The sequence below is a fragment of the Urocitellus parryii genome, chromosome 6, assembly GCF_045843805.1.
Source record: "Urocitellus parryii isolate mUroPar1 chromosome 6, mUroPar1.hap1, whole genome shotgun sequence".
Classification (NCBI taxonomy): Eukaryota; Metazoa; Chordata; class Mammalia; order Rodentia; family Sciuridae; genus Urocitellus; species Urocitellus parryii.
Window position 1 is genome coordinate 76548887 of NC_135536.1, and position 14718 is coordinate 76563604.

General features: G+C 33.4%; 1 protein-coding gene and 1 non-coding gene across 3 annotated transcripts in view; both read right to left on the reverse strand.

The window, feature by feature from the left end:
* Cgrrf1 (cell growth regulator with ring finger domain 1) overlaps nucleotides 1-14718 on the reverse strand; it is a 35568-nt gene that overhangs the window by 6604 nt on the left and 14246 nt on the right. For both annotated transcript variants that reach the window (XM_026384089.2, XM_077800299.1), the window contains 2 exons: nucleotides 8307-8484; nucleotides 8015-8162 (listed from right to left, as the gene is read on the reverse strand). In XM_026384089.2, the coding sequence (XP_026239874.1) occupies nucleotides 8015-8162; nucleotides 8307-8484 (326 nt within the window). The remainder of the gene's footprint in view (nucleotides 1-8014; nucleotides 8163-8306; nucleotides 8485-14718) is intronic.
* On the reverse strand, nucleotides 1875-2037 carry LOC113179522 (U1 spliceosomal RNA). Its single transcript, XR_003300358.2, has one exon. It is a non-coding gene; the product is annotated as a U1 spliceosomal RNA (small nuclear RNA).

Consider the following 14718-nt stretch of genomic DNA (forward strand, 5'->3'; position numbering starts at 1 on the left):
CTGCTTAAGGGAATTGTACATCAACAAGACATAATAATTATAAATATTCGTGACTGCATGACCAATGTAATTCTGCAACCTGTACTCAGAAAAATGAGAAATTATATCCCATCTGATTCAAATGTATATGTCAAGATAAAACAAAAATTAAAAATAAATAAATAAATAAAATTGTAAATATTTATGCCCCAAACAATGGAGCATCTATGTACATCAAACAAACCCTTCTCAATTACAAGAAACAAATAAACCACAACACAATAATACTGGGTAATTTTAACATACCTCTCTCACTACTGGATAAATCCCCCAAACAAAAACTAAATAAAGCAGCTATAGAACTAAAAGACTATATAAAAGAGTAAGAAAATCAAACTCCGGGGAAGGGCTTCGGTGTGTTTTTGATTTATCCATAGAACAGTTGCCAAGTTATTTAATTGTGTACTATTTCTGCCCCTTCATACATAGCCCCATGCATCCCTTCAGGAAAGAAAAAAGAATTGGAAAGGCTTAGTGACCTTCTGAACCAAAGATGCTTGCTGACACAGAGGTTCCTCTGTTGTTGAACTATTCCTGGTTAGGTGTTTGACTTCATGGAAAATAGTCAAATCCCTAACCACTTATATTTACCACTAAATCTAACACAGAAAAACTAGTTTGTGCTTCACTTTGGTTAATAGATGTCAATTTCAAAGCTATCCCCATTCGGTTTTTGTTTGTTTAATCAAACATATGCCATTCATGCCCCTGTAGGGTCTGGAGGTTCTAGAACTTATCCATGTATGTATTAATGACTAGAAGAAATGAAGTACTTTTAAACTCTTATTTGAAGATTTCATAGACTTTGGAGAAGAAAACGGAGTTCAACGAAATCTCTAAATGGTAAAGACAGTTTTGGAATTAAGTTTGATCAAAGAGGGAATTTCAAAGTGTTATCAATAATGCTTGTTTTTTCCAAGCCCAATGCACTTGGGAGAAAATTCAGATGAGATATTTGCCACACCATATTGAAACAATTGAAACTTCGGATTAAAAGTGCCATCATTTATCTGCATTGGCATTCCTTCCAGATAATGAGATTCCAGGAGCTCTTAATGAATTAAAGTCACATGTGCCTAAAGAAGCTAGAGATGTTTGACTGACTGGTTTGAAAATAAGTACATGCACAGAAGGATAAGAAGACATTTAAGCAAGTGTTGCTATTTGATTACCAAATATGTGATCTGAACAAGTGCATGTGGAATGATCTGTGCATTACCCATATGATATAAAAGCACATCAAACAAACCAATGATTGGAAAATTAAATAGGGAGTACTCATGGCATATATGAAATTGTAGAAGAATTTCAAAAAGAAAAGCATCATATAGAAAATGTGAACATATTCTCTAAGGACGGCTTTGCCCAAAAGGAAAAAATACAGCTATTCAGCACAATGTATAATTTAAAATATAAAGATCATGAAAGTCAGACTGCTCTTATGGACTACCTTTATATAATTACCCATAATCTATCCTTGTAGTATTTCCGCACATGTTAAATTTTTTTTTCACTTTTTACAATTAGCTATGCTGTGTATTTCAGGTTAGCATCATTTCCAATATTATAGGCATAAATTAGGTAAGAATTTTAGAGAGTTCTAATTTATATATTTTTTGCAAATATGACTCTATAAAAGTATATTATCACAATGTTGACTTTATAAATATTATAAGTGCAGGTACATTAAAAACACCAAAACTCCAATGAATGAAGTGATGTCCTTTTTGAATATCTACATTTGTGAAAGAAAATTCTTGAGATCTCAGAACTTTGGAGAGCTGCAAATGTAATGGTAACCCATTATGGCTTTTTCCCCCCTTTTTTCTTTTAAGAGGGGAAAAGTAAGAATGCAGTTCCCTGCTACCACAAATTATGCAGTCTAGTTTCCCACATCTGGGAAAATCGCAGGGGTCAGCACATCGCAGTGTAATGGATATGCCTCACCCTGGGAAAAACACCTTCGTGATCATAGTAACTCCCCTGCAAGGTAAGTATCCATTATGGCTTTTGATTATGGTATTTCAGATGACTTCGGTCATAGAGCTGGGTGCACACAATTACCATTCACAGTGATGTGTCAGGCATTTTGCTTTTTGACCTATTTCTTCATGAATATGCTTTGTCTGCTCATACCTGTTATCCTGAGCATTAGCATTAGTGTTTAAGCTTGCAAAAATATGCTTGACAGTATTGCTATTTTATTTTATAAAGTGGCCAATGAAGTATTATGTTGTGTTTTTTTATGTTTCTCAAATAAATTCCCTTTAAAATGTAAATAAATGTCTTTTAAAGAATTTTAAAAATTATTTTTTCCAAAACAAAAATCTTGGTATTTTTATCTTTTGGAATTTTAATACTCAGGATTATGGCTGTCAACATTGTGTCTTTTGGAATTATGGGTCTGTACCCAATGGAATGCTATGTACCTGTTTAAAAAACAAAAGTGAGAAATATCTCTGGGAACTGATGTGGAATGACTACTGAGATACAATGAAGTGAAAAAAGTCAAATACAAAAGAGCATGTATGGTATAGTGTGTTACCTTTTGTGTAAGAAAGAAGGGAAAAGAAACATAGTGAAGGTTAAAAAAAACAATGAATTTGATTATCTACAAGGACTGTGGTATGTGGGGATGAAGTTAAAGGGATGTAGAAGAGAATACCTGATTATATCCCTCAGATTTTTCTGACTTTAAATGCTCAGTCTTGACAGGAAGTGGGATACCAGGAAGTTTGAAAACCAAAATAATTAAATCTAGTAATGAATTATAAACCATGGGGCGGGTATGAAGGTCAAAAAGATAACAAACAGATAAACAAATGGAAGAAAAGGGAAGACTATGACTTCATTAGCCTACTAAGAATTGACTGGAAGGAGGGATGGGGCTAGAGAATAATCATTTTGCATTCATCATAGTAAAGATAAATCTGGCAAGAATCATCAATGGATATGCAATTCCAGTGGAAATTTTTGATAAAAGCAGAATATTTACATGGTCTTAAAGTGTCTCCAGCAGAAGACTAGGACTCTCCAGTGATTATCACCATATAAATATCAATTTGAAACATTCTGCACACAAAAATACCCTCATGAGAGCTAAACTGCCTCTTCACAGATCAAGGGAGAACAAACCCAGAACAATGGAGAAATTAGATAATACCTTTTGAAAGATCAAAACTAACATCACCAATGAGAGAAAACACACTGCATTCTTCTAGAGGCTATGGCCTGAAAAGGAAGATTCATCACTTAGGCAGTTCATTAGCTGCCAGTGCACAACTCTGATCCGACCATGAGGAAATGTTAGAAAAACATGAGAATGCTCTGCTTATAAAAAGGGTGTGTGCATGCAACTATTCCTCAAAAATGCACTGAATTCTTCAAAAATGCTAAAAACAAAGCAAGGCTGTGGAAATGTTCCAGGTGAAAGGAGGCTAAAAATATATAATAAAGAAAAAACTCTAGATTTAGACTAGAAGTTGGACTATTAGATCAACTGAGAAATAGGTTGGATAAAATATTATGTCAACGTCACATTTATAAAGTTGGTAACTGTACTATGGTTATATAAGAGAACATTCTTAAGCCATATGTGGTGGCACACACCTGTAATCCCAGCAACTGGGGGAGCTGAAGCAGAAAGATTGTGAGTTCAAAAGCCAGTCTTGTGACAATAGTAGAATGAAACAAACATTATTACCTTATGTACATAATAAGACTGCATGACCAGTGTGATTTGACAACATGTACAATCAGAATGAAAAATTATGCTCCATTTATGTATGATTTATCAAAGTGCATAAATGTATTCTGTCATGTACAAATAATTAGAATAAATTTTTTAAATTAAATTAAAAAAGAAGTCTAAACAACTTAACAAGGCCCTACCTAAGCAACTTAGTGAGACCCTGTCTCAAAATTTAAAAAAAAATAAAAAAGGGCTGGGGATGTAGCTCAGTGTAAGTCTCTGGGTTCGATCCTCATTACCGAAACAAACAAACAAAAACCAACCAACCAAATAAACAAAGACCAGAACATCCTAATGTCAAGAAATACACACAGAAATATTTAAGGATAAAGAGTCATCATGCATGCAACTTGCGCTCAAATCATTTAAAAAATATATGATAATATATCATGACTACATGAAATTTACACATATAAGATCGACTTAATGATCTGGATGAAAGAAAAGTTAACCATAGATGATCTGGAGAAAAGTATATGGGTATTCTTTTACTTTTTATTTTTGTAACTTTTTGAAATTATGTATCAATAAAAAGCTTTTAAAAGCCTGCTGTGAATGTAAAAACACAATATATATATATATGTGAATGTAAAAATTAATATATATGTGAATGTAAAAACACAATATATATATTAAATTGCCAATGGACCTTTATTTTATTTATTTATATGTGGTGTTGAGAATTGAACCTAGTGCCTCACACACACTAGGCAAGTGCTCTGCCACTGAGCCCCTAACAAAATATTCTTTACAGGCTTAAAAGGATATGAAAAAGATATTGAGATATATTATTAAATAAAAACAAGTTAAAATAGAATGTACGACTTGATCCTTTTCTTTAGAAAAGTAAATATGTGAAAATCTGGGGAGATAGAGCATATATTCACAGTTGTTATCTTTGGATGACAGAACATAGTTGGTTACACTTTCCTCCTAGCTTATCTAGGTTTTCTAATTTTTTTCTGCCACATCATGTTATTTGAATATTACAGAAATAAACCCTAATGTAATTCAGTAAAATTTAACATTTTCAAAATCTTACAGGAATAATTCTTGTTTTTGTTTAATTGCTTAAAACAAAAAGCTGGTTCCTAACTATACCATATAAAAGCAATTCTTTCCTATTATAATGCGAAAGGGAGAATTGTGTGTGTGGTTTTTTTTTTTTTTTGGCTTTTATTTAGACTCTATGACCCTAAAAAAATCCCACATGAAAAACAAATATGAAATAATTCCCTTGCTTTTAAAATTAAGAACAGAGAATATTAACATGAACTATACAAACAAGTATGGTTTAATGCCAATACTAGACTCAAACTGAGATAAGGAGAAGGAAAACAATAGGTGGAAAAAGGGGACAGAGCTCACAGACATTAAAAGACACACAAATGACCCAGACAGGGAGACATTCACAACAGATAAAATGTCTGCTCACCCCCAGAAGCCAGGCATCCTGGCTACCCTGTGGAGAGAAGCCTCCACAACTACAGCGAGGCCAAATTTTTCATTCCATTTGGATCAGGGAACCTGATGATAAATTCTTCTTTGTTTATATGCCATTAAATTGTACACTTAAAAATGATTAAAATAGTAAATTTTCTATTATATACATTTTGCCACATACACAAAATCTTTCCCTGCTCAGATGGAGAAAGTAAGTTACAAAACAAAGAAGGAAAACCTGAGCACCTGAAATAAAAAAAGAGCAGTCAGTCAGGGGAAAGGAAGCCCAGGGGAAGTTGGGAAGCAAAATGACTGAGATCAGGTCCTTTTGTTTTGAATAAATGGAAAAATTATGGAACCCAAACCCAAGGAACTCAGAAAAGGTGAGTAACACAATGGTGAGATAAGGGTTACCTAAAGAAGGAAGAGACTGGAAATATGTAGCACAAATTTAACAGGTCTTGATTTATCTGCAATTGAAAAAGCAAGGACAGAGAAAGAAAACCAGATCTCTCACATATACTACTTATACATAGGCAACTAAGGTATTTTGCCATCAAGGTCTGGAAGGTTCACTAACACTACCTGGTATGAAGTACCCCCACTACCCCACTTACTGAACCTTTATTGAGAATCTAGGCACTGCACTAGGTTCTGGAAATACACTACTGTGGATATGATTTTTTAAAATTTACATATTTAAGGTATATAACATGTTTTGATATGTATACACATAATAAAGTGGCTACTAGAGTCAAGCAAATTAACATATTCATCATTTCAGGTACCCCTCCTTTTCCTGTGTCAAAATACTTAATATTTTAGCAAAAATCCCTAAATATATTATTACCGTAGTATACATTAGATCTCTAGATTTGTTCATCCTACATACCTGCAACTGTTTGACCTAAATCTCATTTCCTCCCTCCCTACTCCATGACTTAAATGAGGGAGGCTGACTTCACCTCAACAGAGCTTCAGTTTGACAATATTAAAAAAAAAAAAAAAATTAGAGACTTAACAGCAAATGATCAGAGCCACATGTTCCAATAACAGTCCGTAGTTTCCAAAGTTCAATGCATTTTTATTTCAGGAAGCTATTCCTTTTTTTTTTTTTTTTTTTTTTAAGATAGGGAATAGGATGTAGCTCAGTAGTAGAGTGCTTGCCTAGCATATATATAGGTCCCTAGGTTCAGTTCCCAGCAAGTGGGGGTGGCTGTGGGATAGGGAGTATAAAGGGTATCAACTGGAATTTTTCGTGACTCTGTTAAGTCTGTACAAGGATATCTGCCCTGCCTAATACACAAGTTATTAGAAAGAAAAGTAATTTTTGTGAAAGTATTTTTATATTACAAAAGTATCATCAAAAATATTACTATAGGGGCTGGGATATGGCTCAGTGGTACAGTGCTTGCCTAACATGTGTGAGGCACTGGGTTCAACTCTTAGCACCACATATAAATAAATGAATAAAATAAAGGTCCATCTACAACTTGAAAAAATTCTTTTAAATGTTACTACATCTTTATTAATAAACATCAAACAATTCAGAAAAGTAGTAAACTGTAAGGGCAATATCACCATGATCCAATTTCACCAAAATTTATTTCATGTATAGGTTGAGGATCCCTTATCCCAAATGTTGTGACAAGAAGAATTTCGAATTTTGGGTTTTTTTCAGATTTGGGAATGTTTGTAAATACACAATGAGACTTTGGGATGCGACAAAGTCTAACTAAGGAATTCATTTATGTTTAAATATACCTTATACATATAGCCTGAAGATAATTTTATACAATATTTTTAATATGCATGCTTTTGACCAGTTATATGAAGTCAGGTGTAAAATTTTACACTTGTGGCAACATGTCCCTGCTCAAAAATTTTCAGATTTGATTCATTTTGGATTTTGAGATTAGGAATGTTCAAACTGTGTAGTTTTCTATCATACTTAAAGGATTGTCAAGGCTCAATCTTTAAGATGTTTAAGATGTTTTGATCTTTAAGATGTTTTATGTTCCTAAATAGAGATAAACTACCAGACTGAAGAAATAATTTAACACTAATGAGAAAACAAGGTTACTGTAGTTACTAAAAATATAGGAATCAGATGTAGATACAGGGACTCTAATGAAAATAAGGTGAGGTGACTGCAACTACCAAAGAAAGAACGGAGACTCTCTAAAAATTAAGCACTTCAAGCTGGGCATGGTGGTGCACTCCTGTAATCCCAGTGGCTCAGGAGGCTGAGGGAGGAGGATCACAAATTCAAGGTCAGCTTAAGCAATTTAGTGACTCCCTAAGCAACTTAGTCAGACCCTGTCTCAAAATAAAAAATAAAAAGAGCTGGAGATGTGATTCAGTGGTTAAAGACTCCTGGGTACCCAAAAGGAAAAAAAATATGAGTGCTTTAGATCATTTCAATGCTTATTTGTTCAGTATTAAAAATGTTAAGAATGGACATGTATCCCAACAGGCTTTTTGATATGGTAAACATGACAGAATACAGAGTGATGAGATTAACTTAATAATAATTTATTTCCTAAATACAATCATATTCTTGTGACTAAAAGGGAAAAAAATCATACTCTGAGGGTGCTATTATATGTATAAAAATTGTACAGGTATACATCCCATGTTTTCATTTTTTAAGAAAATGAGTCCAGGCCAAATACATATCCGTAGAAATTAAAATCAACATTCTTTTATTTTACCAAATAATTAAGAACCATCATCCAAATCACTTAGAGGTAATGCTTTCAGAATTTTGAAATTACTTACAATATCATAAATTTCTCGGTCATCCTCATGAGCTAAGGTCAACAGCGCTACCAATGGATAACGAGATCTGGGCACTGAACCAAAGTCTTCAATTTTATTATCTCTTGGTAACTGGCAATATATTTCTTCTTTGCTGTCCTTTTTAATACTTTTTGAAAATGTAAAGGCAAATTGCCACTATAGCCAAAAGATTAAAAATATATCAAAAACGATCAACAACGTAGCCACATTTTATTGTATCCATAAAAAGTCTAATTTTCATGTGCTAATGGGTTATCAGATAAAAGGATACAAATACTGTTCTTGGTAGAGATATTCACTATACAGAGCATCTTCTAATGCTTGGGGAGTGCTTATTCTGAAGCAATAAACGTGCTTCTGCAGAGCTTCATATAATTTTTGGACACTGCACCCCCAGTAGCATGTAAGGCGGCTATCTTCAAGGCAGTCTGTTTTTAAGGTTACACCAGCTGCAGAAAATAAAGCAGAAAGAGAACAGAAATTACCTAATGTGACAACTGACACAATTTTACAGGGTGAGAAACTCAGGCTTCTTTTGGGATGCTGGACAGACCTGATGTTGGTTAAAGGAACTTGTTATGGGTATGTACCTAGAAATGAAGGTCCGGCCTCCAAAACAAAATATAAAAATCTCAACATCTATATAGTTTTTTAACATTAATGAAAATTCTTCCTTACTATTTATACATTTAAGCTTATAAATTATCAGATTAATTTTCTTTTTTGACAATTCCAAGATTTTTCAAAGCACTCTAATAGTGCATATAATCCTAATGACAAGAAACATACAGGAGAGAGGAGATGTCTCCAAAAGTGGATACACACAACCCATGGGGTACAGAAGATGATCACTGGAGTAAGAAAAATATTAAAAAGAAATTGAGCTTTACTAATATTAATATATACATTGACAACATATTAATATTAATATTAATATACAGTCTTGTCACACAGTTAATGTCCCATGTAATGTGCAAAATAGCCTGAGGAAAGAATAGGGATTCAAAAATAGGGAGGATTTAATAGCAATATCCTTGTTTATTTGTTTTCTTTCAGTGAAAGAAATAATATTATAAATTGAGAAGACCTGATAAGTAGATATATAGAAACTAAATAGATATATGAATTATATTTTAGAGGTTTCATTTTTTGTTTTGTTTTGCTTTCTGTTTTGGGGATCAGACCTAGGGGCACTTTACCACTGAGCTACACACCTGCAGTCTTCCCTCTCCCCTGCACCTTTTCTTTAAAATGGTGTCTTGCTAACTTGACAAGGTGGGCCTAAACTTGTGATTCTCCTACTTCAGCCTTCTGAGTAGTTGGGATTCTAGGCATGCATCCTGTGCCTGGCTAGTTTTACTTATTATTCTGCACTCCCCAGGACTTATTATATACCACCAACATGATTATTTTCTCTAATATTTCCAAATATTGAGTTTTTCACTCTTCTCAGTATAGTGGAGTTGTAGCATTATCAAGTGTGAAGGTAGCGACAGCCAATATTGTGGGCAGTGCAAGCTATAACATTTAGTGCTCACGGGCAGTGGTGTACTTGACTAGACCAAAAGGGCATAGTTTTGGTCATTGTTCCTGGCCAAACAGCTTGCTTTCTGATTTTGACTCTCTGAACTTACAAGCAATTCTGTAAACTACTCAATATTCTCTTATTGGAGTTTGTCTGTTGCTTGTTAATACCCTTTCTGATATAATATTCGTTTTTTTTAAAAAAGTGATTCAGAGTATGGAATCCACAAATACAATCATATGCCAGACTAATCTCAGCAACTCAGGAGGCTAAAGCAGAAGGGCTGCAAATTTGAGGCCAGCCTTGACAATTTAGTGAGAACTTGTCCCCCCCCCCACAAAAAAAAAAAAAATTAAAGGGATGGGGATGAAGCTCAGAGCAATTCAGGATTCAATCCTGAGTATCACAAGAAGAAAAACAAAAAATAAATAAAAGCAAATGCTCCACGGGATTCCAAATATTCAGTATTTACACAGAAAGACTGGGGTTCTGAGTATGTATAGTAACAGTAACACAGCTATTTCTAATGACTTAAGTAAAATTTTAATTGGCAGGAACTATGAATAGCGAATTGGAGCAGAATTTGATTTCAACTACGTGATTCTACTCATCAGGTGTTAACTTAAGAATAGAAAATTTCATTAGCTATTAAGAAGTGGAAGAAAAACATCCCTGATATACAAATTAATACATACACACATAAAATCACATATATTTTTCTCTATGTCATTGTGGAATCACACAACACGAGACAGGAAAAAAAGTTGAGAACAGATAAGAAAAAGAAAATATAAAAAGCATATAGAAAAAGTAGATAAAGAAAAAACCCTACAAAGTGATTATTTAATATTGTGACAAAAAATGTGCAAAGATGTTATGTATTATAGACTAGATATCATAGCAAAATCCTAGAATCAACCCAAATGTCAAACAATAGGGAATTAAATGAATAAAATACTATACTAGAAAATACTATGTAGTTATTAAAAAAGAATTGAGGCATATTAGAATATCCATATGTACTATTATGCAATGATCTTCAGAGCATGTTAGAAATATAAAATGCAAAGTGGAGATAAGTATATACATATACTATTAATCTCCAATGAAAGGATATCCATATATATGTGTTTATTTACATTAAAAAAGAACAATGGAAATAAGTCTTGTTTTAAAAAAAAACCTGAGGGCTGGGGTTGTGGGGGCAGTTGTAGAGCGCTTACCTAGCACGTGGAAGGCCCTGGGTTTGGTCCTCAGCATCACATAAAAATAAATAAATAAAATAAAGGTATTGTGTCCAACTACAACTAAAAAACAGATAATTAAAAAAAAAAAACCCTCGACTAACAGAACTTATGTAAGTACTTCTAACTAACTTCTAAAACTTATTTGCTACATAAAAATAATCAGAGCTCTAGAAAAAAAGTCCGGAGACTCCAAGCTGCATAAATAACCCATTTACACACTCTGTATACTTAACTAAAAGGCGGGGGAGGTATCTGATACCAATTGAATATTAATCAGACTTTAATAATGTGTCTCTGAAACTAATATTCAAAATTAATGGAAAAGAACTATAGAATATAAAATTTTCTCCTCCACAATCTTTTATAAACTTGACCATTATACAAATTGAGAAGAGAATGTACTGATTTTATTATTTGATGATAGTTCAAATACTCCTACGCAAAACTATTTTCCCTTTAGTTTTACCCATTTTTTTCCTGCAGAAGAGTTCCTACTTTTACATTTCCTTAGTCTTCTAAATTCCAGTGTACACACAAAACCACTTTAGGTCATAGCATTAACAACATTAGTAACAATTGTAAACCAGAAATTTCAGAATAAAAAATGAAACAACATGGATGTTCTCTCAATTGCCCTTATCCAACATAATTATTTTAGGCAAAATGAAGCAAGTGTTAAGAGAAAAACTGGTAAACAATTAAAAAAAATAAGGACTATAAGTCCAATGTATTCAGTCATTTAAAAAAGAGAAAAATGGCACACACCTGTAATCTCAGTGATTCAGGAGGCTGAGCCAGAAGTTTGAGGCCAGGCTCAGAAATTAAGCAAGGCCAAAAGCAATTTAGTGAGACATTGTCTCAAAATTTTAAAAACTGGCTGGGGACGTAGCTCAATGGTGAAGTGCCCCTGTGTTCAATTCCTAGTCCTCCCACTCCCACCCCCAAACAGAGAGTGAGTGACAGAGCAAGAAACAATGTATTACAAAAAGAGGAAGGGGATCAAGGGAAGGAGGGGACAAGAGAGAAGGAAGGGAAGGTAATGAGGAGACAGGCATGATCAAAGTATAGCATTTGTATGCACAAATATGCCACAATGAAACCACTATTCTATATAATTAAAATGCACTGGGTGGGGGTGGGGAGACAATGGGATAAGAAAGTCACAAATCTTAAAAGAAAAATCTTGAGAGAGAAGTAATATACAAGAAGACCATGCATGAGGATATTAAAGCCAGGGTATGAGAAGATGAAAGTACAGGTCATAGAGAACAGAGTCACAAACTCCTCCCAAAATACTGCATGTGTTATTCTGCCTCTCTTGTTTTTTAGCTCTTACCAAGATAAATAAGCTCAAACACAAGGAAACTGCTTACAAAGTGACAGCAGAATTGTTGCACCAAATTAATTAAATCCAACTAATACATATTGAGTACCTACTTAAAATTTCATTAAAGTCTCTACATTGGGGAAATGGAAATACAAAGCCAAACACACTATCAGTAAATAACAACAACAAAAATCCCAACAACTTTACCCTAATAAACAGAACTGAATAACCATGATTAAAACTGATTCTTGGGACTGGGATTGTGGCTCAGTAGGAGAGCACTTGCCTAGCATGTGTGAGGCACTGGGTTCTATCCTTAGCACCCATAAAAATAAATAAAATAAAGGTATTGCATCCGACTACAACTAAAAAAAATATATATGTATATGTGTGTGTATATCTGTATATATATATGTGTATTGTGTGTGTGTGTGTGTGTGTGTGTGTGTATAAAATGAAACTGATTCTTGGCCCTCAAAGTTAGAAGGTCCTAAAACAATATATACCAAGCTCTGAGAGAATATGGATGCCAACCAAGACTCTTAAACCAGCAAAATTAAGCTTCAGATTTGGTGATGAAATAAAAACCTTCTGTGATAAGCAAAAGTTAAAAGAATTTACAACTAGAAAGCCTGCACTACAGAACATTCTCAGCAAAATATTCCCATGAGGAGGAAATGAAAAAACAGAAAAGAAAATCAGCAAAGAGAGAAACTACACTTAAGGAAAAGCCAATCAAAGGAGAAACCAAGTGAAGTTAAAAACCAAAAATAAACCAAAATGACTGGGAGTATGAATCATATCTCAGTAATAACCCTGAATGTTAATGGCCAAAACTCATTAATCAAAAGACATAGACTGGCAGATTAGATTTAAAAATAAAAGGCCCAATAATACATTGTCTTCAAGAGACTCATCTCATAGGAAAAGACATCCACAAACTAAAGGTGAAAGGATGGGAAAAAAACTTACCACTCATATGGATTACATAAACAAGCAGTGGTTTCCAACCTCATATCAGATAAAGTGGATTTCAAACCAAAGTTAGTCAGAAGGGATAAAGAAGGACATTTCATACTGCTTAAGGGAATTATATATCATCAAAACATAACAATCATAAATATTTATGTCCCAAACAATGGAACACTTATGTACATCAAACAAACCCTTCACAATTTCAAGAAGCAAAGAGACCACAACATAATAACACTGGGTGACTTTAACACACCTCTCACCATTGAATAGATATTCCAAACAAAAATTAAACAAAGAAACTACAGAACTAAATAATACAATCAAGAATTTAGACTTAACAGACATATATAGAACATTTCATCCATCAATGATCATTTTCTCAGCAGCACATGGATCCTTCTTTAAAATAGACCATATGTTATGCCACAAAGCAAGTCTTAGCAAATACAAAAAAACAGATACTACCCTCCATTCTATAAAATAATAACGGAATGAAATTAGAAATCAATGATAAAATAAAAAATAGAAGTTACTCCAACACTTGCAGACTAAATAATATGCTATTGAATGATGAATGAATAGTAGAAGAAATCAGGTAGGAAATTAAAAAATTCTTAGAGGTAAATGAGAACATCGATACAACTTATCAAAATCTCCGTGACACTATGAAGGCAGTACTAAGAGGAAAGTTCATTGCATTGAACTCATTCATTAAAAGAATAAAAAGTCAACAAACAAATGACTTAACATTACATCTCAAAGCTCTAGAAAAAGAAGAACAAATCAACACCAAAAATAGTAGACGACAGGAAATAATTAAAACAGAGCTAAAATCAATGAAATTGAAACAAAGGATAATTCAAAACATTGACAAAAACGAAAAGTTGGTTCTTTGAAAAAATAAATAAAATTGATAAACCCTTAGCCACGCCAACAAAGAGAAAGAGAGAGAAAACTCAAATTACTAAAATTCGTGATGAAAAGGGAAATAATCATGAAGGACACTATTGAAATACAGAAGATAATTAGAAACTATTTCAAAAATTTATGCTCCCATAAAATAGAAAATCTTGAAGACATTGACAAATTTCTAGAGAAATAGGATCTACCCAAACTGAATCAGGAGGACATACACAATTTAAACAAATCGATTTCAAGCAATGGAATAAAAGATGCCATCAAAAGGCTACCAACAAAGAAAAGCGCAGAACCCTACAGATTCTCAGCTGAGTTCTACAAGACCTTCAAAGAAGAACTAACACCAATACTCCTCAAATTATCCCATGAAATAGAAAAGGACAGGTCTTCCCAAACTCATTCTATGAGGCTAGTATCACCCTGATACCAAAACCAGACACAGATACATCAAGAAAATAAAACTTCAGATCAATATCCCTGATAAACATAGATGCAAAACTTCTCAATAAAATTCTGGCAAATAGCTTATAAAAACATTAAAAAGACAGTGCATCATGGTCAAGTGGGGTTTATCCCGGGGATGCAAGATTGGTTCAATATACAGAAATCAATAAACATAATTCATCCCATCAATAGACTTAAAGCTTTAAGAATCATATGAGCATCTCAACGGATGTAGAAAAAGCATTTG